The sequence below is a fragment of the Mytilinidion resinicola genome, assembly GCF_010093595.1.
Source record: "Mytilinidion resinicola strain CBS 304.34 unplaced genomic scaffold BDZ99scaffold_16, whole genome shotgun sequence".
Taxonomy (NCBI): domain Eukaryota; kingdom Fungi; phylum Ascomycota; class Dothideomycetes; order Mytilinidiales; family Mytilinidiaceae; genus Mytilinidion; species Mytilinidion resinicola.
In genome coordinates, this window is record NW_022985452.1 from 603,524 (window position 1) to 629,271 (window position 25,748).

The 25,748-nt window shown below is 51.7% G+C and overlaps 8 protein-coding genes across 8 annotated transcripts; 5 read left to right on the plus strand and 3 right to left on the minus strand.

Annotated features, from left to right (window-relative positions):
* Window positions 1–461: 461 nt before the first annotated feature.
* On the plus strand, window positions 462–626 carry BDZ99DRAFT_394738 (uncharacterized protein; the record flags this gene model as incomplete). The annotated part of the gene is made up of 1 exon (XM_033715917.1): window positions 462–626. A coding segment is annotated over one exon (165 nt), but the record flags the coding sequence as incomplete, so codon positions are not given.
* A 933-nt stretch (window positions 627–1,559) lies between these two features.
* On the minus strand, window positions 1,560–2,283 carry BDZ99DRAFT_523809 (uncharacterized protein; the record flags this gene model as incomplete). Its single annotated transcript, XM_033725840.1, has 2 exons — window positions 1,560–2,083; window positions 2,175–2,283. 2 exons carry the CDS (start codon window positions 2,281–2,283, stop codon window positions 1,560–1,562), a joined length of 633 nt encoding a protein of 210 aa, XP_033573324.1.
* Window positions 2,284–4,561: 2,278 nt separating this feature from the next.
* On the plus strand, window positions 4,562–5,014 carry BDZ99DRAFT_94023 (uncharacterized protein). The gene has a single exon (XM_033729053.1). It carries the CDS (start codon window positions 4,657–4,659, stop codon window positions 4,915–4,917), a length of 261 nt encoding a protein of 86 aa, XP_033573325.1. The 5' UTR covers window positions 4,562–4,656; the 3' UTR covers window positions 4,918–5,014.
* Window positions 5,015–14,167: 9,153 nt separating this feature from the next.
* Window positions 14,168–14,374, plus strand: BDZ99DRAFT_394458 (heat shock protein DnaJ; the record flags this gene model as incomplete). Its single annotated transcript, XM_033715895.1, has 1 exon — window positions 14,168–14,374. A coding segment is annotated over one exon (207 nt), but the record flags the coding sequence as incomplete, so codon positions are not given.
* Window positions 14,375–15,853: 1,479 nt separating this feature from the next.
* Window positions 15,854–16,249, plus strand: BDZ99DRAFT_479621 (uncharacterized protein; the record flags this gene model as incomplete). The annotated part of the gene is made up of 1 exon (XM_033722262.1): window positions 15,854–16,249. One exon carries the CDS (start codon window positions 15,854–15,856, stop codon window positions 16,247–16,249), a length of 396 nt encoding a protein of 131 aa, XP_033573327.1.
* A 1,870-nt stretch (window positions 16,250–18,119) lies between these two features.
* Window positions 18,120–18,299, minus strand: BDZ99DRAFT_369825 (heat shock protein DnaJ; the record flags this gene model as incomplete). The annotated part of the gene is made up of 1 exon (XM_033714798.1): window positions 18,120–18,299. A coding segment is annotated over one exon (180 nt), but the record flags the coding sequence as incomplete, so codon positions are not given.
* Window positions 18,300–19,959: 1,660 nt separating this feature from the next.
* Window positions 19,960–21,175, plus strand: BDZ99DRAFT_479623 (uncharacterized protein; the record flags this gene model as incomplete). Its single annotated transcript, XM_033722263.1, has 3 exons — window positions 19,960–19,989; window positions 20,032–20,100; window positions 20,171–21,175. The coding sequence occupies 3 exons, from the start codon at window positions 19,960–19,962 to the stop codon at window positions 21,173–21,175; spliced, it is 1,104 nt and encodes a 367-aa protein (XP_033573329.1).
* A 3,097-nt stretch (window positions 21,176–24,272) lies between these two features.
* Window positions 24,273–25,748, minus strand: BDZ99DRAFT_372515 (P-loop containing nucleoside triphosphate hydrolase protein; the record flags this gene model as incomplete). Its single annotated transcript, XM_033714838.1, has 1 exon — window positions 24,273–25,748. A coding segment is annotated over one exon (1,476 nt), but the record flags the coding sequence as incomplete, so codon positions are not given.

Here is a 25,748-nt window from a genome sequence, read left to right on the forward strand (position 1 = left end):
GCGCCAAGTAGTAACGATGCTGCTGTCGCTTTTCCTCGAAGCGAGACGCATTGCGCTCTTCCCTCCTACACCCGCATTCCAGCATCACTAACAACTAGCGATAAATCGACAACATTATCTACAGTATGTGAAATTCTCCTCCTAGATCAGGCCTTGAGTTCATATAGTTGATTGCTGGCTGACACTGCGCGGAGAACTCTAGACCCTCGCCCGCGACTCCAAAACCTACCTCCACCCGCCTCGATCTCTCCCTCTAGTTTCGCGGATCTTTCGCTCGAAGCCATGTCTGAACCACAAGTGTAAGCTTCCTCGCCTCTCCTTCATATTCAGACACATTCCTATAACTCTTGGCGGCAATTTGCCGTTGCTGAAGGAATCCTAACGCAAGGTTGAGCCTATAAAACTGTTTATTTGGCTTCCGCGAACGGGTGCTGACAAAATACAGCAGACAACTGGCCCATTCGGTCCCTCCTCCCTGCGCGCACAAGTTCAAGCTTCTAGTTTCGGAGATGGGATCCGCCGTTGTGTACATCTGCGAGATGTGCGGAAGTCTCCCCCACTGGTACATCTGGGAGTGCAAGAACTGCAAGCTCAAGACGTGCCGTCCGTGCGCCTACAAGGCATAGCAGATTCGGGTATGTTTTTCTGGTATCTGGACACATTAGTAGGGCGCTAACATAGTGAAGCACTAGACAAGCCGGTCGTGAGGTTGGCGCAATCTGGGGGCCGCCATTCTCTTCAGCGGCTTCGGCCTTCGATTCTGTTCGCCACTCAATATACTTTCCTGGATGAAGCCGCCTGATTAAGGGAACTTCGGGGGGTACAGCTCTGGTGCAAGCGACTGAGCTTCTATATATCAGAATGAAAGCACTGTTCTGATCGCTACATAATCTGTGCTATGAAACTAAGCCTTTCGTTGAAACCCGTGAAACTGCATCATATTAAATTGACACTTTCCATACGAATGCCATTGTGAGACTCGCCCTCATTAGGAATGATGTAGCCACAGGATTCAGAGGTGACGAAGGAGCTCATTTCTGGTTTTAGATTATTGAAAGAGTTTCAACATTCTATTTTATCATGACAGCGTCATTGGGCCCGAAAGCCATTCAAAATGCAAAGACTCATCCCCCGTTGAAGCCAGCCAACCCTCCTCCCTTCCTCCCTCATCTCCCTCATCCATAACGCTCAAAACAAATGCTGATTTGAAGGGTGGGCAGAAAGTGTGTAGAGCACGAAGTCCGCAATCACATAGCTTCAAGCAAACGTGCCTTCGAAGAACACATCAGACAGGTGCCGTTGTCCCTTCGACTCCTTCAACCACGGTTTCCTCTAAACCTTTTTTCCCGTCTCCCATTCTCGTGTAACTAAAACACAACTTCCTCGTTCTTGGCCTCCACCGTGCCCATCTTTCGTTTTGTTGGTGTCGGCCTTAGGTTGTGGCCTCTAGGAGTCTAGGCTTGCCACAACACTGTTCCGATCCCAGGCGTCGTCGTCCTCCAACGCCGTTGTCAGCGGTAGCTCTAAGGAAAGATCTGGGCTGTGGCTTACCTTAGCCGCTACTCCGGTTGTTCCACCTGCTTAGTCTCTGACCAGCTTGCCAGCCGCCCAGCCCACATTGTCCCCGAGGCACGCGCTGCTAAGCTTTCGCTTGCCGTCGTGTTCCTGCTGAAGTCGGCCCCATTTGAGTGTAGGAGAGCGCGAGGCCTGCGGTCAGCCGTGCTTGAGGCTGACAAGGCAGCGTACAAAGCCTGCGAGGTACAAAGGCTGCCGCCATGCTCTTGACCCCAGTCGCGGAGCAGGGCAGGCAAGTTGCGTATTCCGTGTGCATGTTTTGAGGCGAGGAGGTCCTTGTACCGCAGCTGATTGAAGCAGTCGTTGAGCTCGCCGACGGCCGCGGCTTGCATCTCGCTGAAGGAGCCGTCGAGCTCGGAACGTAGGGGATGCTGAGTTGCCGTATGGGCAGATTGTGACTCCGTGGGCGAATAGGCGACGGAAGTTGTGAAGGAGGTCTTGGTGGATCGAGCGATTGAGGAGGGAGAGTGCGCAATGCTCGTATGCGGGCTGGTAGATGGAGCACATGCTGTGAGGTAGGTAGGGGGAGGTCGACTGGTGCGCGAAGATGACGGTCGGTGGTGAGCGGGTAGAATAGGGCGGATTGAACGTTCACGCACTGCGCAGGTCAGGTAGCACGAGAGGCAAGACTCCAAAACCTAGTTTTTCAAAGTCTCGACGGAGTGACCCCGACGGGGGAGGTGGAAGATGGGCTGGTGGCGAGGGCATGGCCGCCGCAGATGAAACTCTGGGCTTCAGGTCAGAATGAGACGAGAGGCAAAAATGATAGCTCTAGATTCTTGAGCTTCTATTCTTACAATTGTAAGCATGGAAGAGGAACAACGAGATTGTCTTTTCAGCCGCTCTTGGGCGGGATGATTGGAGACTACTCTGCAACGCAGAGGCAGCTGTAGGGCAATTTCTACCTAGTCTTTTCCGCGTTAAAGAGGACTTGTGAGACCTACTGTTAATGCACAGTAGACGAGTGTCCAATTCATGCAGGACAGGCCCATGGGCGTTCTGGTGGGGCAATTGTTGCGCGTAGAGCTTACGGTATGCACTGTTGCGGATTTCCCCACAACAGGAGGGGCCCGACAATCTTTTTGCCCAAAAGCACGTCTTTACGGCCTCAACCACCACCAACACCATCTATCCCTTCATCTCTTAGCTCAAAGTTACCAAAAATGTGCAAAACACCACCCCGAAGGGTGTAGCCACCGTCTCCGAAATGACGGTTTCTCTAAGAGTCGAACACTAGAGTTATAGTAGAAGTTAGCACAGGTTGTCATGAATGGATGAAGTGGGCACGAGTGATGACGGGGAGAAAGCAACTACAGAACTGCTATCTACCACCCAGCCACCGAGACCGCTTGGCAGTGCCGTGCCTCCATTGGGGGGGATATTGGAGGTTCGAAAAATAAAAGCTTATAACGTATGAGTCCGTAACAAAAGCGTTAAGTGGGGCTTACCGAGGGGAGCATAGCATCGCACAACTGCACGTGCACCTGCACACGCAGCCTGCACATCTCGCCTTCACTCACTGACGTAGTGCTACTGCGAAGCCTTCTTCAGCACGCACTCATCCGGCCGTCCTTAAACTCCTTCTCTTCCTTAGACAGCGCCCGCAGCCTCATCACGTAGCTTTACGCCGCCGCCATCAACAAGCTCTACGCCGACGCCGTCAACAGCTCCCACCAACACCGCTCCCAGCTCTCCGCCGCGCCACCACCGTGCGTCCACAGCAGCAGCACTACCACGCCGCACGCCTCCTCCTCTTGCTCCTCCTCCTCATCCACCTCTTCATCAGCGCCATCACACACCCACCAACCCTCCTCGTCCCCCCGCTCCCCCAACACCTCTCCCACCACGCCGCCCGCGCCGCCCACACCAGCAGCAGCAGCAGCAGCCACCACGCTCCCGCGCCAAGAAGACCACCAAAGCCTATAATAGGCCACATCCCACAATCACCGGGCACAATGGCCCTGACCAAGCCGCCCCTCGCCAAGCCCACCGCGATCGTCAACATGCGCCTAAACGTGCATTTGAGCGGTACGCGGCGCCAGGAGTACGTGCGGGAGAAGGAGGCGTGGTACAGGAAGGAGGGGTATGAGGTCGAGGTTGTGTGGTAGAGTGGGGAGGCTTGCGGGGGGAGTGGGAGTTCTTTTGGCGGCTGTTGGGGGAACGGGAAGGGGTGCTGGGGGGGGAGGGAAGGGGGGTTGTGCAGTATAAAGGGCGGTGTTCTGGGGGTTTGGAAGGAGTGTAGAATAGGGGTGGGTGTTGAATGAATCTTGATGCGTGCGGAAATGATCTGGGGGCTCTTTAGGGGTATTGGAATGATGCTATAGTGGATGTCAAGCGCATGAGGCTCTGAATTGACTGTGCCTTGAACTAATTTGATTGCGCAGTGGAGGCCGGTGTCAGGGGCTCCCCATCGAAAATCTCGAGGCGTGCAGCAGATGATAACCCCGTCAGGTTCTAGATCAGGTAGACATCGATTACCGCGAGTATTATGGAAGGCGCCGCCGCTGTGAGGGGTTCTCCAGGTATAGTCCATAGAGATAGAAAAGACGTGAAGGTTCCTCGAGTTCAAATTGAACAGATGCGGAGTTCGTCTGGGCCTAAGCAGGTAACACCGTCAGGGGCTCTCCCTGAACGACTTCCTAAAGTAGAGAAATGTCCAGACCCCGCGGCCGTGAATCATGCTAGCATCAAAGCCAGCGGGTATTCTACCGAGTACCGCCATCAAGGACGCTCCACAATGGTTGTCCAGGGACACAATCTTGTCAGAGTAGTCCGGCAGCAGACCAGCTTGGTCTCAATACAATCTAATTATATAGCAGATGGCACCGTCAGGGGTGTTACTCATGCAGCTCTGAGACATGCAGCATACTTGAACACTCCGTGATTGTGAATTGATTGTGAATGGCATTCACACGATGCCGTTATGATAGGCGCCGTTAGGGGTGCTCTGGGAGGATCTCAGCATTGCACATGATGTCAATCAGTTGTAACTGTATATCGGATTGGTGTAGATAACGTCAAACTCAGTGGTAGATAGCGCCATCAGGAGGCCTGCCCCTGTAGAATGCATGAGCACAAGCAATGTCAATGTTGCGTATCTTCAAACTGACTAGGTCTCGGAACCGTCCACTGATAGTGAAGTTGACGCCGTCAGGGGTTCTTCATGAACAAGATTCAGAAAGACACACGGTTTTAAGTTTCCTCGACAGCATGTTGGCTACATGTAGCTCTACTTTAGCCCACCGAGTTGAACCAGGACCTGTAGGAAACAGGACGGTATTAAGGCGTGGATTCCAGTTTCCGAGCTGGTTGCCAGTTTCCGAGCTGGTTGCAGCTGGATGAGAAGGGCTGGTCGAGATCTCCTAGGCTATTGAGCTGTACAAATTGCTCAATGTTCTAAGCCAGGAATCGAAATTTGAAACTGTGGCGATGCAAGATCTAGGAGCCTGTTGAAACATCAGAAGCGCCTCCGTGCATGCTTTATAGATATCAACTTCGCAAGAGATCACTCTCAATCTAAAGTCAAAGAAGTTTGCTAATGCGGTGGCGTTGAACGTTCTATTCGGGTAGATCCATAGCTTCGGAATTCGGTGCCGAGGGAATTGCGTCTGTATTCTTCATGATGGTGTTTTGGGGGCAACAGACTCGATTCGAGAAGCGCAAGCGAGCATACATGCATCCTCACTATGAGAGCTGAAGGTTCTGAATATCCCAGGAGCATTGTTATCCCTCCGGGTCATCTCTGACAGGCCCAAAGCTGCAAGATATTATGATGCTTTTGATAATGCCACAATGACGTTTAGAAGGCATCGGACTAGTTGTCAGGAACCCAGGACGACTAGAAATCAAGGCCAACTCATGCTCTGGTGGCGATGGCGGACGGGGAAAGCAGTAGATTCCGCCCCTATTCCTCAAGCAGCTCCGTGACTCCAAATTTTAGAGTGGTGAGCTATGACTACTGCGCACCCAGGCAGTATGCCAGAGGCTCTCCCACAGCGACATGAGGGAAGGCGCAGGCACAAGGTAGCTATGTGAGGCGATGGGACGACTCCACGGTGGGAACTTTTGAGGTTTTGCGCCGCGCCCATCGTCACCTCTTTCCAGCCTCACAAAATCAGCTCTTGCCAAAGCTGCGACCAAGGCGTGTCTGCTATTGGGGTGCGGCCGCGCTCTATACAGTCCTCTGCTGCTGTCTGAGTCTCTCTGGGGTTCGATAAAAGGCAGGAGGTGATGCCAAAGCCGCGAGAGCAAGGAAGAGGCCCGCGACTCGTCACTCAAGACCGACATACGTAAGCCTCCAGAGCCTGCGATCTTCATGATAGAAGCTACGCGCTTCACGGTGGTCGGCCGCCGTCTGAGCTCCTTCAGCGATTTATTAAATCCTGGAGATCATATCGAAGCCGCGAGCTTGTAGCTCGGACGCGCAATAAGAAGCCTAAGCTCAGACTTGGGGTATGTAGTATGGTCGACAGTGAGGATTAGATGAGCATCTAGGTCCTCATCCACGAGATGCCAGGGCAAGTCCAACAGCATCGCATCATGGCGTGCGTTGCAAGATGGCGGCCATTTTCCTCAACGGCCGGCGGAGGAGGCCCACGTCCAAACACCCACCATCAGGTTCCGACGCGGACAAACCCCAACAACCCACCATGTTTGCTCAAATACCACCTCTCGACAATACAATGTGTTCGTCTTTGCGGAAACATGAGGATCGTCAGATTTCTCGGATAGCGATAAATACTCTCGGTCGCATATCGAGAGCGGAGCGGCCGTCCACACAGGCATCCCGATCAATATCACCCCGCCAGCATCGCAGCTTCAGCAGCCACCGCAAAGACTGACCTGCGGACGACTTCGAAGAACAACACCTTGACGTTTCCCTTCCGACTGGACACGCGGGCTGGCGGCGCGCTCTTCACTCAGTGCACCGTGGCTCCAGGAGCCGCAATGGACGGGCGGGCTGTACGCTGAAACGCCTCCCGAGACGCCTCCAGCGGATAACCATAACCATCTTTCGTCTCTGCGAGAAGGACACAATCGACCACCGACTGCATGACGACAAGCCTCTTCGTCGACTATCGGAAGCGGCCAGCTCCTCCATGGACAGGGCTACGCGCATCACCTGACCATCGTCCGACAGCATGAGGTCTTCAGCAGCCATCCGAAGCTCTGGGCTTGTGGACGGCATCGAAGATAACTTGCCTGGAATGGCACCGATAGGAAGTCGCTTGTATCTTTCCCCGACTGCATATCCGCAAAGGGCACCGACAGTCGTCATGTCGGACTATATCTGAAGCTCTAAAGCAGTGCAGCGGATTGAGAGCCTTGGGCAATCGCGTCCCCTTGGCACAACCAGGAGAGTCCCTCCAATATGCAGCGTCCAACCCTTTACATCCTGCTCTGCAGCTCCTCAGTCCGTCTAGGAGGGTTGTACGAGTACTCCCGACGTAGCAGCGCGCTCAGAGACGAGCTCCAAAGTACGGGTCGAGGCGAATCAATACTATGCGCTTGACTCTCCGACAAGGCTTCCTTCTCTTTGAGGGTCTCCGGCTGTGGGGCGGATGTCGGCATTTGATCGCACAGTTTGAGCAGCTCTGTAGAGTGTTCGATATCCAAAGCGAAAGTGGCAGAACGCAGGCCTCCTCAGAGAACAAAGTGCCATCTTTGCAATTCGTATGGAACCGCACGAGAAGAACAACGACTCCTGCGCACTGCATCGACGACGAACGCGAGGGCATATATGAATACCAGTCATTCGCCAGGCGCCGTGCCGAACACCTTCCAGATCCTGCACGAGTAGGCCACCTCCGCCGCCTATAGCAGCAACCCTCGACGAACATCCCGAGCTAAGCGCCGCCTTTGAACAAACAACATCGAAGACGGGGACAATGAGGGCGCACCAAAAAGCGACACTTAGGCTCAGGCAGATCTACGACCTGATGGCAGGCCTCCGCGCGCTCTAGCACAATCGGGATGGGAAGCACATGGCTCCCAACGACGGTGGTCCAAATAGATATTTTCTGAGAAAAGCGACGCCAGAATCTCCTCGCGAGAACAACGCGACGCACCCCGCCTGATCGCGATTGGAACACCATGTAAGTTCTGCCCAGAAGTTCTTTTTGCAAGCTGCCACTCTTTCAATGATGAAAAAAAACCCTCTGGTAGAACTGAGACCTGCGCGTCATTGACGTGTCTGTCGTGTTGTTAAGGCTTTAGACGCAGTCTCTGAAGCCTTCGACCGTCGTTGGTGATACCAAGCAAGAAGACCATATTTTGGTTTCTGATTCTTTAAACTCTTCTTTTGGTCTTTCTTTAGCCTTTTGGAAGAACAGTGACTAATGTACGCTATTGTCTCCAGGTCTCGAAGGCGGAATCGTACTCTGCGCGGCGCAAGTTCCAGAAACTCCCGACTTCTTTACGATGATCTTGTACTCCGAGATCTCCGGATCGTTGACGACAACAACCAAAACTCTCTTTCCAATTTGAACCTTCGAGGTCCTCCTTTTTGGATACACCGTTCAATATTATTGGATATATTTCAACTAATACCTGGAACCGCTTTCTGGACCTCTGAATTTTGGACACACAATTAAGGAACATTCCCGAGGCTTTTGGAACAGCTTCGGCTGACGTGTCAACAGGTAGACCGGCATGCTGTACAGGTATATGCAGAACAAAGTAGGCTGTCTCTTGATGGACTAGCTATCTGCTAGCTGGGCTACTCTTGACGGTGTTGTCGAGCGAGCAAGAGCAAAGCCCGAGCAGTAGTATGCCCGTGTGTCCAGACCTAATGATCCAGTACTGTGTGAGCCTATCTCGCCGGCGGGAAAATGCCTGCATCTCTACAGCCATCCACATCGAACGATTCTTGCGCGCCTCGCTAAGTCTTGCCAGTTCCCACTATCCGCGCATTCTTACGGAGAACAATCCTACCGCGGCTACTGAGACCCATCGTGGCTCCTGATGCATATCCGATGACACCGGGCTGTTCGAACATCTTGGAAAACTTCTCCAAAAAAAAATTTGGGCTGAAAAGGCCCTTGTACACTCAAGCATGACCCCGGAAAACTGCTCTCGCGGCCTTGCTTAGACTCGAGACATGGTAAGTCCATACATGCATATCCTTTTTCCACTCTAGTATGACGAAAAACAAAGGCGTGAGACTTGAAAGATCCTCATCAACGGAATTTTCATGGGGACAAAAACCACGAGTTCGATCACTCTACTCTGAGCTTTGGAATCTCTTTTTGGAAAGTCGTTAAGAAGCGGAACACAGTGCATTCGCTGACATTTGGTGTCGCCTCCTAGCCACAAACGGTAACACAAGTGATTCCTCGGGGTTCCCTTTCGGATATCCGTTTGGGATCTTGGACCATATCCAAGACCTAGGATCGATACACCGCGTCGCCACAAGTCTGTGCACGTTCGCCTGCCACTTAGGATTCCTCCATAGACTTCCAAAACTCTAGTGCCTATGTACGCATTTGATGCCGTGCGAATTAGGCCGCTTCTTGGCTTGCTAGGCACGGCGCAGCTAGGCTACTTACTCCTATCGTGGCGTGGAACGAGCCAAAGTCGAACTGAAGCACTGCTACATTCGTGTGGGTAGGCTCGTTGTCCTAGTACTTATCGAGATGATGGGTAGGTCAAGCCCATGCCGACGTAAGTGGCTCCCATTCTTCCCATCCTTTTGATTTCCTTCGTGATGATTTCCACGATGGATTGTTTCCTTGGATGATTCCTGGATCTCACCAACATGGTTAAGGTCTACCGAGACCAAGGGGGTCGCTGACATTAACCACTGTCTTCGTTATCGCAAAAACCCAACGTGGTTTATATCTGATTTTCGAAAGTTCCTTTTGGCAGAGACCATTGCAGTTGAAAACAAGGATCAAGTGCTGGCGTTTCATCATCTTCTAGTAAACTCAGATCTTGGTGGTCCAGTTACGCGTCCCATCTAAACATCAGGGAGCCCAGCCCAGCATAAGGACCACTTCAGGACTTGCTCCGGTATTCTGGAGCTCAATTTTCCCAGCATTTCCAGACATTAGCCAGGCTCATTGGACCGTGGTAGGCATCCTGCGCGGTTGCGCATCACTGATTTGCCTCCACTCCGAGGACTGACAGATCCTCAGAAAGGACTAACACCACACAACGACTCACTACATTAATGACGACACAGTAAAAGACTTGAGTTCCGACGACGGAAATCTCGAATGAATAGACGAGACGTGGGTTTCGTCAGGTAGCGGCTTTGAGTATGAAAGAGGTCTGCATTGAGAAGAGATGGACGACGAAAGAAGTTAATTGTGAAACGACTCGGAGAAATTCGAAGTGTAGGCAGACACGCGGCGAGAATGGATTCCAGCCTTGACTCGAGGTAAGATATAGGAAAGGGATTTGATGAAGAGATGAAAGTCTGGGTCCACTACCGCGCGATAAAGAGATGGTATAGCCGAAGGGATGATAAAGCTACCATCGGAAAGAAAAAGAGACGGAGAGTAGGATTCTTAAGAAAATGCGTCGACCGACGGCAAGATTGGAGAACTGGTACTTTGTGCAGTAGAATACTACAGCATGGCCCAAGAAAGGAGCCTAGTGGAAAGGAGGAAGACTTGTAACGTTCATTGACTAACATGTAACGACAGTTAGGACGAAAGATCCATGGTCCGAACACTGGAAAGAATCATCATGACAGAAAAGAAACCGACCCACCGAGGCGGAGAAAGAAAGACCTGAAGTGGAGATGCGAAGTTTGAAACGAGTGGACCGAGATGATGAGGAAAGACATTGACAGACGAAGGAAATTTGGAAAGCGGTGGGCTCGAGTACGTGACAGGTCGAAAAGCTGGATGAGACAACTCACGAAAAAACGCAACTTAATTTACCGGCCGAATGATTCTCAATGGCCGAAAGGCAGGATGGCCTACGCATCCTACAGGTTGTGGCCTTTAGCAGGGTGCTTGACCAATTTGCTCGGGATGGCATTGACGGGCGGTAGCCACGGCCTGAGACCGGGGAACACGGTAATCCGCCTCCTTGCGGGTCGGACCGGGCGGTCCCCAAGCCGGAGGACCATTACCATATCCCAAAGATATCCAGTTCATGTGCTCTAGGCTCGTTCCTACCCAGACCCAGACGACTTGCAAGATCGCGATGAAATGCCACCACCCCGAGAAGATGACTCATGGAGTCCGAGCCCTCGCAACCGTATCAAGGCTATTCGATCTTACTTCAAGGGTGATTTTATGCTACGCAAGGACCATCTACTACTTAGCGGCCGCGAATTGCTGGTCTTGGGGTTGAGGCTGGAGTGCCAGTGGCAGCTCGGGCAGAGTTCCTTCGACCGGTTCCGTCGACAAGCTTGAGTTATGGGCCATCGAGGACTTATTGGAGGCTTATGAGGCTAGCCGAGGGAGAGTGTAGTCGATGCATGCAAGGATGGAGGATGGCGGTGGGGCGTCGGGGGTGTCTGAATGAGGCCGGCGGCCGCCAGCCTTCTCAATCAAGGACGAGCTCCGTCTTCGCCTGCTGGCCATCCGAGAGTGCGCAGCGGTCGATTTGGGTCTCGTCGAAGCTCTGAGGAGGCTAGTGTTGCTGTCTTGGTGTGTCGTCTTCCGCGGCAGAAGGGGGATGTCTGGAGCAAGTCTTGACCGCCCTCTGTCCGCACGGGGGCTGCGAAGCATCCAAGAGCTCCCAAAGAGGTTGTCGAGTATGAGGAGGAGGAGGAGGAGGAGGGGAAGAAGAGGAGTGTCGACTAGAAGAGGATGGGTGGCTAGGAGGTGTTGATGTCGAAGGAAGGTGGAGGTCGAAAGAAAGTTGCGATTGCGCCAAGGAGGAGCTGGGGCCGCTCTTCCCCCATGTCAACAACATCAACACCATGTTCCCGAACATGACACGCTGTCACGGATGTTTGGCCAGCTACGACGACAGCGCGGCAATAGAGTGAATACGAAGGTCCCACACCCGTCTGCTACCCGGTCAGCCGTGTATTTGAGTCTAAAGAGAGCTCGACTGGCTGCTCTCGCCTCCGCCTCAGCCCCCCGCCCTCAGCGTCAGATCAGATCCTCACTTGCACGAATGTCTCACACACTTAAGTATTCGGGCTGCATCTCAGTAATCCGACGATCTAGAAGCGCGACTACTTTCTCCTAGCTATTCCATATACATGATGGTTTCACTAGCTACTATCCCATCCATAAACACCGCATACCTCCGAAATGGCCGCTTCCGTCGCGCCTGCTACACCCTCTACCTATCTACCTGCACAACCCCATGCCGATAGGCCTCCCCACTGACCTCCTTATGCTCTACAAGCTGCCTCCTCACAACATAAGGCGGGGTGAAAATCCAAGGAGAAACCCCGCATCCAGCTCGCCCTTGGCAATTGAAAGATCTAGGATGATCGATTTGCTAATGACAAATAGCTGGAAATCAAGAAACGGCTTATTCAGACATACATGTACGGCGTTTTTCCCAACTAATTCGTCGAGGGAAGCACTAGCCTCGATCGATGTTAGCGGCCAACGGAGGGCTAACAAATCGACGTTTCTCAAGCACATTTGTAGGGATCTTATCTAGTCCGAGTACGAGTGAATTCCGGCTTTGAGCAATTACGGCATTGAGCCTGACAGTCAGTCCGCTAATTAATTGGCTCAAAGCACTGCTTCATCGGCTTCTTGTTCTCCGGGTGGCCTTTTTTATGAACACATTGATATCTGTCCGATCAGCAGCACTAATCGTGGTGATAAGCACGCAGGTCATTCCGGCGAACATTATTCCGAGGTCGTCTCTCGCTTTATGTATTCCATAGTTCGTCACCTTCTGGTATGTGGGTATACATTGTTAGTGCGTTAGGAAGCCGAAAGAACCATCAGGAAGTCTAGGTACCTCTCCGCCGCTTGCTGAGATGCCCTCCCGAGCTAATAAATTTTCAATTGGACGAGATTGCATCTTCTTCGAAGTTCCTGATAATATTGCGAGGCATTGTATCGTAGAGAAGCGTAGGCAAATATACGAACGGGCCACCAGCGAGCGAATGTGAAAGCAAGAGTATAGGCTGAGATGTGTCCCTAGCTCTGTTCGCGTAAAACATACAATTGCAATGAATTTTGAGGTGATCCTCGATCTCCGTTCCAGCCACAAGTTTCGACTGGCGCTCGCATTACCTCCCATGAGACGGTTTGTAGCTGCGCTGTCCATTATGATTACTTTCTGGCGTCATGATAGCGCTGCGCAGGATGGTTGATTTGAATAATCGATTTGAAATGGGGTGGGATTCTTTTGATGGTAAATGGATACGATTTCAGGTGTGAATATTAGCTTCAAGTACGTAGTTTTCAATACAGCGCCCCAGCATGAATGTGTGGATACCTTTATGTCACCGCTAAAGGTGCCGCGTGGGATTTCCCCCAAAAGATCGAATTCGAAGTAAAGCTTGACGCAGCCTTATGAGGGCTAGGTTCTGACGACTCGTATTCAGCAGGCTATTTGGATCAGCAATTTCTCATAGGTGTCCACATACAAGTAGGACACATAAATAAGTCTGCACATCCAAAGGCAGCGAGCGCTAAGTCCTCCCCGAACGATTTCACCCAATCGCATCACGTGACTAAACTCCGTCAAAAGACCAGCATGACCATCACGCCGGCCGTATGTCGCCATTGAATCTCTATTCACCTGAATACTAAGACGATAAGTTAAATGAGTCCACGTAAAGCGCTTCTGGCGGCATACAAACTACTCCACCCTCAAGCTCTTCCAGCGTGGTTAGTAAACCGGCCAATCCTCAATCGGATTGACGGCCGGTTTATTAGTATAGACTCTAGATAATCCAATCAATCAATCCTCTAGCCAATCAAACCTCAAGCGGAGATTGATCCGATTGACCCGATTGGTGTATATAAATCGGAGAGGATATATACGAATCGGAAAGGATGTATACAAATCGGAAAGGATGCATACGGACGTGATTTTTATAGATTTTTATGGGTATAACTTCGTTATATAAGCTCACTACGCCTATAGATGAGACTACGGAATGCCCCAGAGTAGAGGGCAACGTGAGAGTACCATGGTGGTCAGGTTCTAGGTGAGGGGGGGCTCAGGATGTCCCTTGGGAACGTCGCGCGGAGTACCAAAGGGGAGCGCATTTTTGAGGCCTAGAAGATCTAATGATTTGCTTCAAACGTAATTCGACCCGTAGAAATCGACTCCCGTTGTCCGTTTAAGCTCATCTCGTCATGGTGGAGTGCTAGAGGGGGGCTAGGGCCGTGGTTGATGAGGCTAGCAATACGTGTTCTCCCGCCTCCGCCGGCGGAACCTCGGGGCGGCGGAACTCCGTGATTCTATTGGCTTGTTAAGACACGGTGAGGGCCTTAGCGCACAGATCTCTTAGCGCGATTGTTATTCACTTTGCCAATCCGGATTAAACCGTTCAAACCAAAATTCTAATCAATCCAATCAATCAAGCTTCATTCTATATATAACAACCCAATCAATCTGCTCTCTAGTTGAGCCGGCCGCCGGTTTAGTAACCACGCTGAGCTCTTCCACACCATCCCACCTTCACAACACCCATCTGGCTCCCAAAATGGCACCCAGCCCATACGACATCCTTGGAATCTCTCCTAATGCAGATGCTGCCGCCATACGCGGAGCCTACCACCGCATGGCTCTGAAATACCACCCGGACAAGATCCAAGATCCCACCAAACAAGCTGCCGGGGCCGAGAAGTTCAAAGACGTCCAAGCTGCGTATGGGATTCTAAAGGATTCTACCAAGCGTGCTACCTTTGATCGCGAATACACACGCAAACACCAACATCGGCACTCTCAGCGATCCAACACCCAGGCAAACAACAAAGCCAAACCGTCGCAAGGCCCTAACGCCTCCGGAGAAGACCCGATGATGTACCTCGCCCATCACCTCACCGCTATCTCCGCGCTGCGAACTGCGGACAGTCTCGTAGCAGATGCGTTTCTGAACTACGCCATCGCCAAAGCAACCCTCGAACGCGCTGTAGCTGCCAATCCACCGCATTACGGTCACCCCAATGAATACAAGCACCTGTTCGATGTAATGCCAGTTTCCGATTACTATGAGGCGACGCATACCACTGCTTCAGCGTGGCTTCCGGCCATCAGCTCGGGACGCCGTGCTATCGACCAAGCGATTACTACCTTGAACCAACGAAAGCAGGCGGTGATGGCATTCGAGCTGGCTTTGAAGAGTTTCGACTGGTGCGCGGCCCATACTCAAGGAGCGGAGAAGACGGAGATGATGGCGCAGAAAATGAGTTGCGCGAAGAAGTTACAGGAGGCGAGAACGAGCGCTGGGGAGGTCAAACATCGGCGGAAGCTGTGGGAGGATAGGGTAAGGGGTTGGGAGATGGTGAGGAACGAGTGGTTGTATGAGCGGGCGAAGTTCACGCCATCGAAGCCTCAGTAGTGACACGACGGGGAGATCATCTGCTGCGTTCGATCAAAACTAGGCTAGATGGACTTTAAGATCGATGCATCGTACATCGGCGGAGTAAGCCAATGATATTGCGAAGGCCGAAAGGCCCTTTATACACAGCCTTGGCTCTACAGAAGCGTCAAATTGCTTCAAGAGCGAGGTGACTGATTGATCTCTTTAGTTTACCAATGCATTCAATAATCGGTATGAGCTATCCTATTTTCCTCATGTATCACGTCATGGTTCAAGCATATCTTGTGATCCAACGATCATCGAAAAGTGAGTGTTCTTTCGATTCAAGATTCTTAGTTAAACCATAAATATCCTTGCCGTAATTGTATTCGTTCCAAGGGTGGTCGGATTATCGATGATTCCCACGATTCGCCAAGAGTTCAACGAACTTGGTACGCTGATTGCGAACCACATTTCAGAAACGCACTTTTCTTAATTTTGGAATTTTGACAACGCTCTTCAAATCTTTAGCTACACGTTCACGAACACATCAACCCGACCCGCGCAGTGTCGCATTCGTAGATGCTCACTCACAGACTCCATAAAACCCCGGTCGGATCCTTTCAACGTCCCCAGAGACATCCGTATCGAGCCACCACTTAGCACTTCTTCTTTCCTTTCGTTGGACACGTACTGAACCGCCGAATCGCCCATTCCTCGCTCTCATAGAAAAACGACACCCCCAAAAGCACCATTTCGAGCCACTATACCGTCCTCGGAGTTCATCCCACCGCTAGCCATCAGGAGATCCGAGCTGCTTACGATCGCCTTGCTTTGAAGCATCATCCAGACAAGATTCAGGACCCCATGGAGCGCGCTAAGGGCGAGGAGAAATGTAAGGAGATCCAAGCGGCTTTCGAAATCCTCGGCGATCGCGAAAAAAGGGCCCATCACGACCGGATATATCCTCATCGAGCTCGAAACAACTGCGAGGACGCAGAGAACCAGCAAGAGCAGGAGGAGTGGGAAGCCTTTGAGAATGTCCTGGACTGGAGAGCACATTTCTTTGAGGTTCAACAGGAGCGCGAAAGGGCGAAGAGACGGAAGGAGCGGAAAGAGCAGGAGGAATTTGAGGATTTCATGCGCCGAAGAGCACGTTCCCATCCGCCTCAGGCTCAGAGGCTCGACGCCGAAACGCAACATGCCTGGGCCATGGTGTGCCGGAATCTCTCCTCCGATCACACCCCTTTCGCAAGCATTTGACCCCGAGGCTGTATGCATTGAATCCTGCCATATATGGACAGAACGTCCTCTGTTCGGCGCAGGGTATGTTCAACTGCGTCGAGGAAAAGTGTCGCATGCTTCCCGTCACCCTGCCCTACGCATATTTCGGACATCCGCTGTCAGAAGTATGTAATGTCGCTTATTTTCACGTCCCCCTAATTTTAGGCGGGACGTGCTTTTTCATCTAACATCCGCGCCTCCTTCGCTCGGAATGGAGATTGAGAAGTAAGTCCGATACTTCTAGTTTAAGGAAGGAGATCGCATTCAAGTACAGCACTAGTATTGACATGGCGAGCGAAGCACTTAAGATGTTCCAATTAGTGGTGGGTGAGGGGAGGAAGGCTGAGTATTGGCTTTATGGAGCGGCGATGGACGGAGGCGGAGGAGAACGTAAGGGAGCGGAAGGGAAAATTAAAGATTTTGGACATGTTCATTGAGTATTGGCAGTTTGAGCACTGTACTTTTAGTGCTAAGCAGGAGGTGTTGCGTCAAATCGGTTCAATACCTAGAGGATGGTTCGGGGAATCTACAGAAGAGTGATTTGTGTTCACTGCCTTGGTGAGTGATCACACGAGCATCAAGCCAGGCCGACATCCACGGCATACGTTATTCCAATTTGCAAGATACGGTCAGAGCGCTCTTCCGAATTTGTGTTTTTAGTTCTTTACTACAAGCGGGGGTGGCCGGCTTCAAGGCTGTCATCTCGTTGATGTCCTATTTTTTCAATCTGTCATATAAAGCAATCGCCTACAAGACTTGCCAGCTTGTGTCTACGTTATCAATCTAGTGTAAGCATGCTGCATACTTCCCAACGCTGATATTCTACCCGGGTCGTTAAAGTATCTTGCCCTGACTAATACCAACCTTGGAATACTGTACCGTCCTATACAAGTTGAAGCCTCTATCTAGCAAGCTCTTCGTACCAGACAGCGGAGAGACCACGCCACTTCTCATGATTGTGTCCTAGCTTAGTTTCCATCTCTCTAGTCTTAGCTATTAGGTCTCGCACCTGCCACACCTTCTCTCTGCAGATCGCTTCATTCGTGCGGAACCCACCTTTATCATGTCGGCGATCTAATGTACTTGAGGTAGCCGAAAGTTTGTGGAACGCTTCTGCAGCTTTCTGCAATGATACAACGCACTCTTCTCTAGCTTTGGCGGCAAGACGGTAGTGCTCTGATGCTGCCGTCGCCTGGATCGCTGCTTTGCCATACGCATCCGCCGTTATCTTGACTTTCTCGCGGCGCCAGTCCACTCCAGCCCCATACTTCGGCATTCCGTCCAAATATTCGCTATCCATGGTGGGATGGCCCGTTAAGTGCACCCCGCGCAATTCTTCCTCGGCTTCCGTACGGGCTTTGCGACCTTGGCGGGCTAACTTCTCAGCACGTTCGAACGCTTCAGAAGCAGCGTCGCGGAGTGCGGAAGCGTGGCGGACTTCAGACTCTAGAGGCATACCTGAATTGCTAGGCTTAGGAACCTGGTTGGAAGTACCGGCAGTTGGGGGAACGCTGCTTGACGTAGAAGAGCTGGAATTGGAAGACGCCTCCGCACAACCTGGATACTTTGGAGACGCAAACTTGAAGCTGAAGTCGAACTTGACGTTGGCCCACTGCTTCTGAAAGGCTGGAGTAAATCGCGAAGAGGCATTGCTTGCAGTCTTTTGTCTAGGTGGGCCATGTGGTTGGGAACCGGAAGAAGCGAATTTTGGAAAGCGAGGGTCTGGGGTAGTTGGTCTAGGAACTTTGACTGGACCACGCCTAGTTTGAAATTCGGAGGAAGCGCGCTTAGAAGATGCATTTGCTGAATTGGCTGGTGTAGGGGGTGCTGGGACACGGTTGAGCTCAGCGCGTTTGGCGTCGTCCTTCAGGACATCGTAAGCAGCCTGTACCTGCCGGAACTTTTCCACGCCCTCCGCACGTTTAGCGGGATCTTGAATCTTGTCTGGGTGATTAAGTAGAGCCAGACGCTTATAGGCCTTTCGAATGACGTTCTGGTCGGCATTGGGAGGGATGCCTAGGGTGGCGTAGGGGTTGAAAACGTAGAAGGGCATGGTGGTGTGGGTATTGGTGTTGCACTTCCGACGCGTCGAGGTGATCAGAGAAGGGGGATCGCGCCGAGGGTGTCTATTTACCTTGCATGTGCCAAGGCGAAAGTAGGCATATCTACCTCATCATGTGACTTGACATCTTACGCATTGTGTAGAGATGGTGAATGCCACATGGTTGGGATGCATTCTGGATAACTTTCAATTTGACCTGATGTAATATGTGATCTCACAATGCATTAAATGGCCGTGCCGCAGACTTCTCGAATCTTTGTCGCTGCGAGTGCGGGAGGTGGCTTCTTTCCATCCGATGTCTTACCCGGGCCCACGTTGCACGTGATATTTGCGCTAGCGTGGCGCTAGCGTAACCGAATGCTGATGACACGAAATGGCCTCGGCGCCAAGCCTTTCAATCTGACATCGTAAACTGTGTTTTTTCACCCCCTCAAGACACTTCAGACGGTAATAACTACCTGCCAGCCCTTCGTGAATTAGTCCTATGAGATATGAATCCTTACGCTTTTAACATCCTTTGCTGCATTTTTCACCCTCATGAGTCACTTCAGACGGTACTACACATTTGTCGAAAGCTTAGAAATTAAATGGCGTAAAATCTGAGTCCTCACGTTTCTAACATGGGGTTGGGCATTTTTTGGCCCTTCCAAGCCATTCTAGACGATACTGACGGCCTGCCAATCCCTCGTAAATCGTTCCTGTACAATTGAAGCCCTAAGCCTGCCAACACCATCACTTCGCGATTGTGGTCCCAAAATCGGAGATGCGAGTTCGCCTCTTTGATTTGTTCCAAAATATCAAGCCCCTCTTTCATTCCCATTAAAAACGGTTCCTACGTGATCGCCTTTCCTAAATTCTTCAAATTGGTGTCGTGACGTTGAGATCCTGGAGCGACAGCCGCAGTGCTAGAGCAATCTGCACGTAGTATGCCGAGTTTTGGACAAGATACTCTCGCTGTGACTTCGTGATTCGAAAGGCCGGGAACGTAGAATTGGTGGGCTAGGCAGGACTCTGAAGCAAGATTCGTTCATCCTCCCTGAACCTAGATAGCGGCAATGTCGTGCTCTAATTTGTCGCCGTCTACGTATCGAAACAACTCCGGGTAATTCTTTGCGTGGCGCTGAAGCAGTTCTTAGGTAGTAAAGCCATCTCCGTCGGCAGGAGGACGCAGTCAGATTATGATTGCATCTACTCCGATTCTCCGACTGACAACGCTGAGACCGCGATTTCGTATCCATGATCATAGTAGTGTATTTGGTAGAGCCATTTTGGATGAAGTTCCGTGTAGTCGTGAACATGTCTTTGCCGCTCAACCAAGCCGGCTTTGACGGTGGCGGCTAACTCTCAAAGCAGTATGATACTAGTTCAGCTTCAGGGCATGATGCCTTGATCTTGACAACTTCGCCTTCGAATCGTGTAATCGTGTAATCGTGTGAACACAGCCTATATCAGGCTGTCTTATACGAAACCGCGACCAGTTCCTCACACTCTCAACCCAGCTGCGACGGTGACAACCAGGAGCCAGAACAAGACCATACTTCGTCTGATTCGCACTCCCATAACTGATACCCTTAGATATGGCGCCTCTCGGGAGAACATATCACTGCTAGGGTGCCCTTTTTGCTTCATGGATGAACGGGGTGAGACGACCGTCCACGTGCGCGGCTTTCACAGGCCCCTCACCCGAATGGTCTCTTAGCTCCACATCCTCCACGCCCTCTCAGCCTCCTCCACCCTCCTTCCAGCAACACCTTCCACCACCAGCACAGTAAGTTAAACACCAACCTCTTCTTTCTCATCAAGCTTCTCGTTCTTGTGAGGCTAACTCTTCCTCGCAGGCAAGCTCTTCATCGCCCAGCAGACTCTTCCGCGCCCAGAAGGCCTCTTCCTCACCAAACAAACACCACAACACCGGCCTCTCACCACCACCATCACCATCACCGACAATGCCTCCCAAGAAGCAGCAGCAGAAAGGCAAGGGGAAGAAGGAGGTCGCCGTGGCCCCGGTCGTCGTCGACCCGGCCAAGTTCCACCCGCTTCTGGTTGACATCGTCTCCCGCATCGTGGAGATCGACCAGCTCGGTGCCTCCTGCGTCCCAATGGATGCAGACAAGAACCACTATGAGTTCTTCTCCCCAGCCGACCGCAACAAGGCCCGCGACGCCGGCTTCCCCACCGCCCGCCTCGCCATCACGCAGACGCTCTACCCGCACACCAAGCCGAGCGACGAGACCGCCGAGCCCCCCAAGCAGCCGCCGCCAGACGTCCGCGTCATCTACATCCCCGAGCGCCGCCGCGAGGCCTACAAGGACCTCGACAAGAGCACCCTGTCCCCGCGCCAGATCGGCACCATCGGCATCGCTCTGCGTGCCTCCCCTTTCGTCCAGTTCCCAGCCGTCCTGTTCGCCGACGCGGTCTGCATGGGCCACGAGGTCGTCCGCACCATGTTCGAACCCTTCGCCCGACTGGTCCTCACCTCCGTCCCGCATGTGCACATCGACGCCATGCTGCTATACATGATGCTCTTCATGTCGCCCGCGGAGATCGGCTCCGGAGCGGAGAAACAGGGGTACGGGTTGGAGAACGAGGTGTGGGAGGGTAGGCGGGAAGATGCGCTCAAGTCGCTCCGCGACACCTTCCACGATACGGGAAAGACTCCGGCTCAGTTACGCGCAGAGACCCGGAAAGACCTTGTGGACAAGGCCCAGACGATGAAGGCGTTACGGCGCTACATTGCGGCGGTGCTTGCTGCGCCGCATGAGGAGGTGGAGGACTCCGAAGAGGAGAAGGAGGAGTCAGCGGAGAAGAAGGAGGATGTTGAAATGAAGGACGTTGCCGAGTAGGTAGAGACAATAGCCCAAATCGCGCCGACTTCGCTTTCTCTTTGCCTGTTGGGGGGAACCGTGTGGGTGGCGTCGACGGGTGCTGTGTCCAAGCAAATAGATTGAAAAAGAGCTCTGATATGGAGCGTCTGGTGGTTTCCTTTGGTTTCTGAGTCCGATTCTGAGACGGTCTTCCGGGGATTTGGAGGATCGATGGGAATGCGGGGGGTCCCCAAGATATGTAGAATAGCGAGCAGTATGATCGAAATCGAGCCCTAATTCACAAGCGGCTCGTCCGAACATAGTAGTTTTATGGTGCATTGGGCTGTCGTTCTCAAGGCATATGTCGAACCTGGATACCGGAATCGATGTTTTGTGTGCATCCATCACGTGTTGAGGAGTTTCGATATATTACGAGCAGCTCCAAGCACGTGCTTAGTTGTAGGACTATTAGTGCCGATTTTGTCTTGGTGTTGGGTACTACGTGGGTATAAGCAATCATATTGAACAATTACAATGAATCCTGGGAATCGTCAGTCTAGAAAGTTCCGTTTAGGATGCACCCATAGATTACGACAGAGGCGGACAAAATGTGATGTTCCTCAACGTAAATATTGGGCCAGTGTTGAATCTTTTGTGCTCCGACCAGCATTTAGGCTAGCACTCCAAGATTGGTAGTATAGAGGGTTCATTCTTCGAAGCGCTTACCAGTGTTTGGGGTGTTCCATTGGGTTGCCACAGAAGCGAACAAGATATACTGATCTTGAGCCTCAGAATCAGACCTACGGTCAAATTCTTATCTTCAGGCTCTTATTCAGCATGAGAAGCCCGTGGATGTAGATATCGTCGACTTGGATCTTGTCTTTTGAAAGAGAGCTGCTAGCGTTTGGGGTGTTTCAACTGGCAGCCAGAGAAGCGAACAAGATGTAATGATCTGGAGCCTATAAACGGGACTGGTGCTCAAGCTCTTGTCTACAAGCTAGCATCCAGCATCGGGATCCCGTGGCTGTAGATATCTTTGACTTGCATCTTGTCTTTTGAAAGAGAGTTGCTAGTGTTTGGGGTGTTTCAATTGGTCGCCACAAAACCCAGCAAGAGGTATTGATATGAACCTGTAAACCGGACCTGTGCTCAATTTCTTGTCTTCTGGCTAATATCTAGCTTGAAAAGCCCGCGGCTGTAGCTATCGTCGGCCTGGACCTTTCCTTTTGAATGAGGGTTGCCAGCATTTGGGGTGCCCCAATGGATGACCCAGAAATTGGCCAAAATGTTGTCTACCTCGATATGTTGTCTCTGGTGGATGGATGTAGGATGGTGAGGCTCATTCGGGACCAGTATAGCGTCGTGGTGTATGTTCGTATGAGGATAGAAGGGACCCCGCATACAAAGCTTTAGTCTAATGGCCAGCTGTTAGCGTCGAAGTGTGGATGTCCAAGGTTGGTAACACACCTAACCCAACATTCGCAGCTCACTCCTTGAATCTTGACCAGCGAACTTCGACGCCACTTTTGCCTGGACATCGCGGTCTTCGACAGGACATAGCCCCACTTATCTAGCGTCCAGAGTTGTTTCCCTTGTCTGAGATATGGAGCCGTGGTCCTAGGTGTAAGTCTACCTGCCGCCAGCTCCTCCGGAGGAAGCTCGAAGCTCATCGTACCGCCCCAATCAGCAACCTTGCACACTGTCCTTGCCTAGGTATCGCAGAGCCCTGGCCGTGTGTATTTCGTATGGCTGGTTGCCAGAATTATCTCGCTTTTAATAAGGCTCGGGTTGTTGGTGTTGCGAGTAGACCTAGTAGTCTCAGTTAGCCACATTCTCAGTCATTCAATGAACGAACTAGAGTTTGCTCTGTCACTTTTTTCGGGGTTTCCTTGGCTGTAGGAGCAGTATGTAGGTTGTACTCGAAGCGTCCAGGGTTGTCCGGTCTTTGGCGAGCTAGAGGCAGAAAGACGGGTTTGAGGATAATCGGTGTCGATGTCGCGTCCTTTCGGAGGCGGCGATCAAAAGTAGGAGATGCAGAGGGATTCAAGGCTCTGTAAATATCAACACAGGTTAGTTTCGAGACGATGGGGCTCGCTGTGGCGGTAGATGTACTCACTGGGCATGTTTGCGACTTCGCGCCTTTCGGGCTCAACGGCTCCTCTTCGCAATATTCACAGCTTAGATGTATTCGTCCGCGGGTGCATCGTGCCTATCGAGCCCTGGTGGTCCGCGAGAGAGGGCCTTGGAGCCGTTGGAGATGTCGCGGCGGTGTCGTGCTAGCTGGTAGCAGTAAAGATGAAGCTCTAGTCGCATAACCGTACAGAAGGTGTCGGAGGATGCGGCGAGGACTGCGAGTACATAGAAGAGTGCTGCGATGTTCGGACATGTTAGCGCAAGTTTAGAGGCTTTAGCTAAGCCATGTTATTATCTCGCGAGGAAGTGTTGCATTGCTCATGCTAATGTAAAGCTTCACAATGCGCTTTGAGCCTAGGCCAAGGAGGAGACAGTCAACACTTCGTCGAGTTCCCAGCTATCATCGGCATGGACTTCGGATATTAAGTATATCAGATTAGCTGCGCAGACTGGAATCAGGGGTCAGGTGGGATGCGGTTCTTCTGAGCTGCTGTCGCGAGGATGTGGAGTTCTAGATTATCCCGGCGATCCAGGGTTTCAGCAGGCGCACTCAAAGCTTTACCCCGGTCCTCGATCTTCGGTGAAGTCTCACTCACTTGAGATCGAAGCTTTCTAGCAAAGCAACTAAAGTCAATGTCACGAAGGCTCACTCGGTATTAGCTCACGGCAAAGACATTTTGCACATGTTTGGTTGTTTGATGTTTGGATTTTTGTTTCTACTATTTGTTCATGCTATTGAGAGTAGCTGAGAATGTCTCAAGCTATCGCACAGCATCCTTAGATGCTAGAAGGGGGTGTTCATGCTAATGCGTCAAGCTGAATATCAGCCTATCGCAGAACGTGGTCCGGGGCTGAAACAATATGACTAAAAGAGAGACTGTCTTTCACGATCTGAGCGCATTCAGAAGTCAAATTAGTATTAGACTTTCTTGTCAGCAACAGCGGGTCTGGGCCGTTTTGTCGTCGCAGCAGCAGTGATGTCTTCAACGATGTTAGCGCCTGATTCCTTTGCTTCACATATTGCTGTAGCCCATGCTTCCACGTTGGCAAGCGCATCCTTCATATCCTTGTGCTGGAGCAGGAAGTTCTGCAACTCAGCTGGCGTAATCTTATCTTCTGGAATGCTCCCAGCAAAGAGACTAGCGGCCCGTCTCAGCTTAACATCTTCACCATCATTATCGATGAGAACGAGAGGTCCATCTTGGGACTTTCGCAGATCCTCCGCGGACTTGATGAACATGCGCATGAAGATGCTAGAAGCGACCTCCCTGTCGACATGGCCGAAATAAACCTGGCGATCGATACGACCGGGGCGTATCAACGCCTCATCGAGGTTTTCGGGGGCGTTACTTGTCATGATCAGGAGACGTCCTTCTGGCGACGAAGCTCCGTCAATGGCGTTAAGGGCTCCGCTCAAGGTGAGCGTTGGTTTGGCTCGAGGATCCACGTTTTTGTCTCTCATCTGCTGTCGTCGGATGCCCGCAGAGTCAATATCTTCCAGCAAAACGATACATCGTTTTGGAAGCAGCTCAAAGACGTCCAACAGGGTTTTGTCATCCATCGGAGTACCAAGGATCTGGATGACGTACAGATCTAGCTTGAAATTTGAAGCTAATCCCATGCAAAAAGAGGTTTTACCGGTTCCAGGTGGCCCCCAGAGAAGATAACCCCGACGATGTGGGATACCTCGTTTTGCATAGTATTGGGGGCTCTCAGCGGATAGATAGTCTGCGACCTCGGCTACGACAGACTGCTTGGTCTTTTCGTTGAGATCGACTGTGGCCAGTGATCGTGCTGGGCGAAGTACGATCTTGGTCCAGTCGTAACTAAGTTCGCACCTACGCACACACTTCTCCAAGAAGTGGACTTTGGTCGTCTTCGAGGCGGCTGGGCCGTTGAACTGCCAGCACTCGGCAAGAAATTGACGCAAGTGCTTCGGATTCCTGCTGAAGCATGAGATTGTCAATGTTTCTTCATGAAGTTGGATGTTTTGAGTGTTTCTCCTAGTCACCTCATTCTTGTACCTGAAGAGGCGACCTCGGTGCCAGAAATATTGGCAACCGCCTTTCACTGGGAGGAACCGCACTACACCACCGTCTTCCTCGTCGGCAGTCATGATTTTGGCCTTTTCGCCGCCAAAGTAAGAGACTTCCACGTTGGTATCTATGATTTCGGCCTTTGCGCTGGCATTGCCAGTCTTAGCGGAGAAGTGTTTGACGGACTTGGTGCTAACTATCGCGGATACCCAATTAGACACCTTCCCATGGAGTGCATCGTGATTGGTCACCGACACTGACGTGAAGAGATGTTTCTCCATTAGAGGTGTAGCCCACTGCCATATATGTTTACCCATATTGTAGATCCCTGCGGCGAACAGAGCTTTGATCACCCAAGGGGTGATATCCCGTTTGAAGCACCGCATGCCCAATGCCCGCATCGCTAGAAAGCCTGGTATCATCTGTTCTGCCAGGCCAACTGG